Source organism: Ciona intestinalis, chromosome 2 (genome assembly GCF_000224145.3).
Source record: "Ciona intestinalis chromosome 2, KH, whole genome shotgun sequence".
NCBI classification, from domain to species: domain Eukaryota; kingdom Metazoa; phylum Chordata; class Ascidiacea; order Phlebobranchia; family Cionidae; genus Ciona; species Ciona intestinalis.
This window is the reverse complement of record NC_020167.2, coordinates 6,254,872-6,264,021: the sequence shown is the minus strand read 5'-3', so window position 1 is coordinate 6,264,021 and position 9,150 is coordinate 6,254,872. Positions and strand designations below refer to the sequence as shown.

The 9,150-nt window shown below is 33.5% G+C and overlaps 2 protein-coding genes across 2 annotated transcripts; both read left to right on the top strand.

Moving 5' to 3' along the window:
• Window positions 1-1,486: 1,486 nt before the first annotated feature.
• Window positions 1,487-2,343, top strand: LOC100175939 (NPC intracellular cholesterol transporter 2-like). The gene has a single exon (XM_002127659.5). It carries the CDS (start codon window positions 1,545-1,547, stop codon window positions 1,995-1,997), a length of 453 nt encoding a protein of 150 aa, XP_002127695.1. The 5' UTR covers window positions 1,487-1,544; the 3' UTR covers window positions 1,998-2,343.
• Window positions 2,344-2,598: 255 nt separating this feature from the next.
• Window positions 2,599-8,186, top strand: LOC100178248 (3-ketodihydrosphingosine reductase-like). Its single transcript, XM_002127608.4, has 8 exons — window positions 2,599-2,842; window positions 3,886-4,203; window positions 4,443-4,535; window positions 5,020-5,122; window positions 5,519-5,631; window positions 6,052-6,124; window positions 6,817-6,957; window positions 7,278-8,186. The coding sequence occupies exons 2-8, from the start codon at window positions 3,907-3,909 to the stop codon at window positions 7,451-7,453; spliced, it is 996 nt and encodes a 331-aa protein (XP_002127644.1). The 5' UTR covers window positions 2,599-2,842; window positions 3,886-3,906; the 3' UTR covers window positions 7,454-8,186.
• Window positions 8,187-9,150: the final 964 nt, after the last annotated feature.

Sequence of the window (9,150 nt, the reverse complement as noted above, 5' to 3'; positions counted from 1 at the left end):
AAAGCGAAAAGTTTATTTAAAAAATAGTGATTTTAGTAAGATCATCACTTGGGCTGCATATCTCAACAGGCAGTGGACTTATTTTCAACATCGCTGACCAAATAAAACAACTGACTTGATATTTAACTGAACACTACAGAACATGTGCTATTTATCTATTAGTTCTATAAACGCTAGACGACATGCAATATTTCATATTTCGTCAATTCATCTGCTGTTTAAAATGCTGCAACTATCACACAAGAAAATGGCGATAATGTTCAGCGATTATGCATTAACTAATCAACGCACGAACAACACAAGACGGGTCCAAAGTTTACCCGCCTTTTACAGATAGCATTTGCAAACTTGCATGCATACAACGATCATCGCGTATACAAGCATTGCAGTATGCTTAACAAATGCACTGAATTGTAGCCTATGCGCTGCTGTAACTTGATTTGACTCAACTTCATTTGTCGCCACGGTGTAGCATAATATATAGTAGGGTGGGGAAGATGGTACACCTTTTCCCTGTATTTTTTTCGTCCCATTTGGTAGTAAACTAAGCACAGTCAAAGAATTACAAAACCGTACCCTCACGACCCCCTCAGTCAGGATGTTTTGATGCTATGTGCTCAAGATGTCCCATCTTCCCCACCCTACTATGTGGTCCGGGCGGCATGTACCTGCGCGATAAGCAGAAGGTGTGAACAACTATAACGGCAATCTATAAAATAAACAAAATGAAAGCGACGCGTCTTCATTTCGGTGTTACTTTAAATAAATTAAGGAGCGCCGTCGCGCGTTCATAATAATCACCAACGTTTGCGTAGACGTTAATCAGTACGTAGTTTTTGCAGCGACAATTAGTTTGTTTTTGTTGTACCTTTTATTACTTGTTCGGTCAGTAACAGTATTAGATCTTTCCATTATCGCCCAGCGGGGGTTAGTCATGACCTAAATAGGGCAATTTAATTAAAGAAATCCAGGTCAAAGACTTTTATTTAATTATTAGTTGAAAGGCCGAACACATGTTGCGTTTCTCTTTGGTGAAGAGAAGGTTACGTAATCAGGAAAGCGTTTGCTGAGTCAGAAAAATATAAATCACATGTCATGGGCTTTAGAGTGGAATTCGCTCCGCTCGTTCGATAATGGGGTGATGTTGTATTTTATGATTACGTAAGGGTGGTAGCGAGTGGATTTAGCATTTTTAGTTGATTAGTTAAGTTGTAAGGCGGCCGTTGTTCAGATGTTGTAGTAAATAACGTTTTGTAGTTCTAATTTACGGTATTTTACTAAAATTGATAAATTACGAATAATAATTTACTGTTTATATATATATATATACAATTGTTTTTTTCACTAATGTTTAAACTTGTTTGTAAGCTATATATTCATAAATGACGTGGGACTGTGTTGCATAGGGATTTATGCTAATGCATTAATTAAGTTAAGTTTTTGTTGTGGGGTTTAAACATTGTTTTACTTTTTCATGTTATTTTTTATCATCTACCTTTATCTATTCTCAGTCATAGTTTTAGATAGACAACTATTTGAACAATATGAAATTGTATTCATTTCTCATCCTGGCTGGTGTTGCAATTTCCATTGCTCATTGCAAAATTAGTATCAAAGACTGTGGGTCAAAATGTGGCAAGATAGATTCTATTGCAGTAACTGACTGCAATACTTCACCATGCAAGCTAAACAAGGGGGAAACATACACCTTCAATGTCACTTTTACACCAAACGTAGCAGTCAATGCAGCCAAATCATTTGTGTATGGTATTCTGGATGGATTAAAAGTTCCATTTCCAATTTCCCAGCCCAACGCCTGTGTTGATAGCAACATAAACTGCCCGATGAGCAAAGGTACATCATACACATACAGTGCAAAGCTGCCAATCAAGTCTCTCTATCCCGATGTTAAAGTGGTCGTTGAATGGAACTTGGAAGACACCGAAAAAAATGAAAGCATTTTCTGCTTGTTGACCCCCGTTGAAATTGTTGGTTAGATCTGTCATTATCAACTGCACCAAGTTGAAGTTTATGCAGTCCGAACTTACTAATTCATTATACTTGTGTATATTATTAATCAATGATGTGTTCTTTTGGAAATTAATCTTGTTTTAACATTGCACAGTTTTCAACTGACTTACATTGTGGATACACAACTTTGAGCTTTACAACATTAACATTTATCATATAGGAATACAAGTTCATAAAAATAGTCACACTGTGTCATACTGTTATTTACCCATATTTTGATTATTAAACTGATAATCGTAGTATGTCAAGGTTGCTCAATTATGTGTATATAATAAATTTAAGTATGAAATCAATAAAGTTATTGTTGTGGCATATATATATATACGAACGGTTTAAGGTCCAAGGAAAATGGGGGTAACAAAGATGTTTTGATATAGTAGTAGCAGTAGGGCTTAAATTGTAATGACAGACAGAGTTTGTGGCATTTTTAAGCAGAAGGATACATATGCTATTAACTTAAGGAAAAAAATAGTGTCAGTATTTTTTTACAAGGAATATTGAAAAATTGGGTGTAAACTATATGTCATGTAAAAGTAATACAAATTTTTACATAGCCAATATATGCCCACTTTTACGGCCGCACCACACCACGCACTTTTTAAATAAAATAACGTAGGTTGTCATTAAATTCTGCGCCAAATATGGCAGAAGTTATAACTCCCAAAACAAAAATTCAATTTTTTTGTCAAAATAACGTACGTTTTGCAGAGAGCTAACTGAAGTCTGGAGTGCGTTGTGTACTAAAATCATGTTATGAAAAACTGAATTCTTTACGCCTTACGGTAATTTGTAACTTTTTTAATAGGTAAAAATTTGGGTAATCCTTTAGCTGGTGGCCACCTGAAATTTTGGTTTCAAAATGTTCTATAGCCCTCACTGATACCTGCTTTCTAATTTTTTTTCGGGCGTTCGTGTCGAAAATTAACTTTAAAAATGCGCAAAAACATGCTGTGTCACCGTAATTCGTCTGATTTGCGTAAGGTTAACGATTTATTACGTCACAATCGCGGTCTGTTACGTCACAATAGTGGTATATTACATACGTTATAAGACGGTATAGCCTTGTTTTTCCCCACTGTTTTAAAGGGCCTAAACACACCCCACGTCACTTTTATTTTTTATGGTAAATTCATAAAGCGACCGTTTTATTGATTCCAAAAATACTTTGCTTATTAAAATTGGTCCAGTATAGGCGGAGATATTCGTCCTCAAACAGTGATCTCTAGCGCTATCTTTTTTTTACTACGAGCTCCGTGATTGTGACATAGGAACGTACTAGTCACGTGACTGATTCATTCGTAAAAGCGAAACCTGCGTTTTTTTTGTGCTTTTTTGCGTTTTTTTTGTTCTCTCGTTTTTCGCTGAAAACACTGCCTCTCGCCTTTCTGAATGAGAGCGGCCACGCTTCAACAATTTTGTCACGTGGGTAGTACACTTCTCAATGTTGTTCGCCACGCAACTTTCAAATCAGTTTTTTGAAATTTCACGGTGTTTGAGCTGGAATATCTTTGGTTATACAGAACCGATTAAAACAAGTAAGGTGTCGTTGGAATTAGAAATACACACTCTATCGATTAAAGCGAAGTACATTTGGGGTGTGTTTAGGCCCTTTAACGTAGGAATCAAACGTAACAATACGCATTCTATGACGTAATAATCCAACCTTGGTTTAATTCATAACGGCTGATGTGGAAAATACGGTGACGCAGCACGGTTTCGCGCACTTTCAAAGTTAATTTTCGACACGAACGCCCGAGTTTTTTCAAAAAAAAATTATACAATGAGTATCAGTGAGACCCAAGGAACATTTTGAAACCAAAATTTCAGGTGGCCACCAGCTAAAGGATTACCAAAATTTGCAGTTTTCACATCGACATGCTGTTTTTAATCCTAATTCCGGTCGTTATCGTTGTTCTTGTGTTGATTGTATCATCTCGTCCATCAAGATTAAATCTAACGGGTGCACATGTGATGGTAACGGGAGGTTCGTCGGGTATCGGCCTTGAAGTCGCGAAGGAATGCGCTCGGCAAGGTGGTTTTGTAAGCTTGGTTGCAAGAAATGAACAGCGGCTGAAACAAGCCAAATCTGAAGTGGAAGAACATCTCAAAGGGGGTGGTGATCGGCAGTGTGTAACCATCTTGCCTTTGGACGTATCTGAATCTTATGGAAAGGTATTTTAAATATGAATTCTTAATGAATAGTTACTGGAATTGTAAAGAAGTCGTTTTGGTTGCACTTATTCTAGGGCACAAAATCTCTGCCTTTTTCACTAATTACAATAATTCCGATAAACTTGTTGCATAAAATTATAAAATTTAGTGCAAATACAGTGAAAAAAACATTGTGGCATTTATTATTACAGTAATGTATCAATGTTAGTTTAACAATATTAACATAATTTATTGTTCAGGTTCAAGAAGGGATTAGAAAAGTTGAAGAAAAGTTGGGACCAGTTGATGTTTTGGTTAATTGTGCTGGAGTTTCTCATGCAGAAGTATTTGAGGTGGTTTATTTATGTTTTTGTTGTTGTGATATTCTTACAGTGGCACAATGTACAAGATTGGAAAAATGACAATACTTCAGAATTAATTTGATTAAAAAGCCATAGAAAATTGTGAAAAAAATATCCTCTACACAAACAGTAAGCGTTTTCAATCTGCACAATGTTGTGTGGTGCATGGTATGGGGGTTGCAAATATTATGCATTTTGCATGGAATATTAAGGATCTCCATACTGAAAGATAAAGATCTGGTATTTGCATTTTGCAGTTATTATCCAATTGGTTTAAAATAAAACAATAACCCACGGTGTTTTGACCATATGGTAATCAATGCGATATTTTTTATATATATACCATATAAAAATTACATAAACCACATGAAGAAACAGACATGGTTGCACCAGTTGTCATTAAAGTTACTTCTTTTGTCTCAATAATCATAAAATGAAGTAAAAGCCAAACTAACTTAACTTTGTATTACTTCAGGACACCCCAGCTGAAAAGTTTGAATGGTTGATGAAAATAAATTACCTTGGATCTGTGTATTGCACCAAAGCTGTTGTGTCTGGGATGAAATTAAGAAAAAAAGGTGATCTGTCTTTATTTTATAATTAAACTTTATTTATTGTGATGTTATTTATTACAAGTTATGTTTAAAGTTGCCGAAAAAAACTTTTTAAATTCAATTACTCAATCAAAATTTTACTCTTGTTTTTAAAATTAAGATTTTCTGAAATTTTTGATAAAATTATTAGTGTTCTGTTGATAATAACAGGAAATTTTATAATTGCTTAAACACTTCAAACACATGTTTATGGCAGCTTGATATATATATTTTATTATCGTTTTTTAAAGTAAAACTCATACTTGTTCTTAATATAAAAAATATTTTATTGCCAATTCAATTTCCATATCAAACTTGCTTCAGGTATTATAAATTGTTTCAAAATGCGCTAGATTTCAATACAAAGGTTTCCTATGACAGGTAGAATAGCCTTTGTGAGCTCACAAGCTGGACAGACTGGTGTGTTTGGTTACACGGGTTACGCTGCAACTAAATTTGCTCTTCGTGGATTGGCTGAGACTTTGCAAATGGAAGTAAGTAATTATAATACATTTACATCCATTAACTATATGCATTTATATTAAATAAATGTGTTTTTTTATATTGATGAACAGAATCTCTGGGCTGAATATCTTTTCTTTAAAACATAAATCTGTTGGTTTGTATTTTGCTGTACATTAAAGTTTATGTAGCATGAATGATATGTTTCGCCTGTTACTGCCCATGTTTAATTAAAGAAAAATGACCACACAATTACTGCATTTCTATTATTTTTTCTGTTTTTTTTTTTGAATTTTTAAAAACATCTCCAAACCCAAGTCATCAAGGACAGTAATCACAAACTGTTTAGATACATTTGTATGAGTTATAAAAATGATTACTGTATACATATACATGGAATAATCGTATGGTACTAGTTACAAATGTATTAAATAATGTGAATTTGTTTTCAGATTAAACCTTACAACATGGCAGTCACAATTTCATTTCCTCCAGACACAGACACACCAGGTTTTCATTCTGAAGGTTTGTTTTAACATTGTGGTGTAAATAAGCAGACTGTGCGGTCAGAAATTGATATTTTCCCTATGAATATTTCATGAAAGCAAGAGTGTGTGTGTGAAAGCTATGGGGTTTTTCCGTTGGTTTTTAAAAATACCTATTACATGAATTAGATTGGATTCCAGCTGATTTAAACAGCAAATATGTTTTAATATTTAACACATTCTCTTTACCATCAAACTAAACATGCAATTTTACATCAATTATTACCAATAAATTTTGATCAATATATTGTATATCTTTTTATAACAATTATTAAATATATATTGTATATCAAATTTTTTTTTTATCTTTTTACCAATATAGGTGTGAGTCTTTGGCCTAAACCTCAGGTCTCTTGATGTGACTTGCTGTAGGACTTGACCCATACAGAATAGAAGGATCCAGAATTTAATAGTTAGACATGCTTTAACATGATCACTTTTTTCTAGCATCAACTGTTATATAATTGGTTTTAAATGATTAAAATGTAACACATATAATCACAGATCACAATTTTTCACCAGACACAATGTAAGCAATTACTGTTAGGTTAAAGGGGCATACCAACGAAAAATGAAAATTTGTATATGGATAGATATGCTCAAATGTAACCTAAAGGTACCATCAAAGCTTGTCAAATTCATAGAATGTAAAATACCTAAATGTTATTTCAGATGACACGAAGCCCGAAGAGACTCGTTTAATATCAGAGACAGCTGGATTGTTCTCCGCAGAAGTTGTAGCCAAGAGTTTAGTTCGAGATATTGTGAGAGGAGAGTTTGTAAATACTATCGGGCTTGATGGTTTTATATTAGGTGAGTGGGTACAATGATTCTTTGTTTATTTTGACTGTGTGAAAGTTTTTTATTGAAAAAAATTAATTTTTAAAGTGACGACAATCAAATTTACCAAACAAAAAAAGTTTGTCAATGTACAAAAACAATTGGTCCTATAAAGCATTGAAATAAAATTGGAAACACTAAACAGTGTTGGCGTATATGACCGGAATCAGTAATTGTGCAACCATAATTGCAGTTCACGTTGCAAACGCTTTGTGCTGAATTATTTTTTACTGAATTTTAGCAATATAGGTACAATACTGAATACAGTCTTCACTAAATTAACATTTTTCCAGGGAACCTAACAGTTGGAATGGCACCTTGCAACTCTGTTGTGTCTGCCACCCTTCAAGTTATACTGATGAGCCCTCTACGTATTGTAGCTCTCGCTTATTTAAAAAGTTTTGATGTAATAGTCGCTAAATGCGCAAGAAAAAAAGATTTACCGGAGGCCGATGATAAACTTCAGTGATGATTTGCATCAGCTGCATGCGCATGGATTTTTTGCTCGTTTTCCCCACCATTTGCAACTGCTATCTATATTGAAGAAAAAGCCTAAGTGTTACCAGCGCTTTTTATTTTTTTGTGTAGGGACTAAATGTTCGGCATAAATTAGCAAATTATTAAATGGTTTGTTCCCAAAACTACAGGTTGTACGGTACATTTGTGAACTTAATCAAAAGGATTTGTGAGCCCAAGTAGTCAACAAATAAACTACTAAATGTTTTGTTGGTAATTACTGTCATGAAAGCATAAATTAACTAAAATCTCCTATACCACTTGGTGTAATTGAATGCAATTATTAAAGCCTTTTTGTAGGATAATTTATCAGATATAGTTGATAAACCAACAACAATATGTGATTTCTTGTCTTGAAATCGCTGCTTTATTTTAGTTTCAGGTTGTTAATGTGACCTCAATGTACTGTGTATGCTTTTGCTGCAGTGTAATTGGTACCAATGTGATATATTTTGTTCTTTCATATTAAGGAGTTTCTATTTTAATTTAAAAAGTTCTAATCTGTAGCAAAAAAATCGTAAGAACTATTATATATTGAAAGTACTAGATGCAAAAAATGATAATATTTTTCATGCTTTTAATTTCTATGTTTTATGAACAGTTACTGTTATTTTAGATTTTGTTGTTCGTTCTGCTATTTTGTTGCTAGGCTGTGTTAATGTAATACATGCTGTGTTGCAAAAAAATGGTTGTTGGTTTTCGAATCATTTTTACTCATGTGTATTCTGGTTTAGGTAAATTATTAGACAATACAACATATTTTTGTATCCATTCAAATACAGTAAAAAAGATCAGGTTAAATAAATTAATGAAGAAATGGAAATTTGCAGATAAACAACAGTCATTAAACGAAATACCATAAATTCATGGGTCTAATTTATATCTGTATACCATTTATCTAATTAAGCTGTGCATAGGTTTATGTGCCTTTTGTAAATCTTAAATACATTACTACAATTTGTGTATTAGTTTAAACCAGAGAACCACGTCGTAAAAAAACATGTAATCAGCTGTGTTTTAGTTCCTTTCCCACTGGGTGGCAGCAGAGAACAAATACACCATTTGTATATAAATTCAGGTGCGCGGCTTTTTATAGCCAGTTGTCACTAAATGTGTAGAGGTTTGCGTTATTTGATATTTCAGCCTTTAACCGCAACATACCAAAGCTAAGTTGTAAAAGTCAGTATCGTTTAGGCCCGAATTTTAAACTTTTATAAGTGTTTGAGAACAGAATGAAACATTTTGTATTTATAAAACGGCGTATAATATGGTTCAAAAAACGTTACGGTGTTATTGTTATTCAATGTTATACGTGGAAGATTAATATAAAAGCGAAGTCGAAGATAAATATACGCAGAGAATTACCAAAAGTACAAAAAAGAATAAATGGTGCTAGTGAAGAATCTCCCCCCCACCTTATTTGCTAACCACTAACGTGACTAACCCCTAGGTTAGGGGGTTAGGTGTTGATGGTTAGGGGGTTAGTGGTTATAGGGGTTAGTGATTATAGGGGTTAGGGGTTAGTTGTTAGCAAATAAGTTGGGGGGAAAAAGATTCTTCACTAGCACCGGATAACTATATAGAAGTTAAATTAGGATCAAAATTTATTGAAACTGATATTTTTACTTTATTTTATATTTTTATCAAGAT

Excerpts from the sequence above, each read along its gene's own strand:
- LOC100175939 (XM_002127659.5), top strand. The coding sequence starts at position 1,545 with ATGAAATTGTATTCATTTCTCATCCTGGCTGGTGTTGCAATTTCCATT.
- LOC100178248 (XM_002127608.4), top strand. The coding sequence starts at position 3,907 with ATGCTGTTTTTAATCCTAATTCCGGTCGTTATCGTTGTTCTTGTGTTG. Across the intron at positions 4,204-4,442 it reads TATCTGAATCTTATGGAAAG|GTTCAAGAAGGGATTAGAAA; the intron begins GTATTTTAAATA and ends TTTATTGTTCAG. Across the intron at positions 6,958-7,277 it reads GCTTGATGGTTTTATATTAG|GGAACCTAACAGTTGGAATG; the intron begins GTGAGTGGGTAC and ends ACATTTTTCCAG.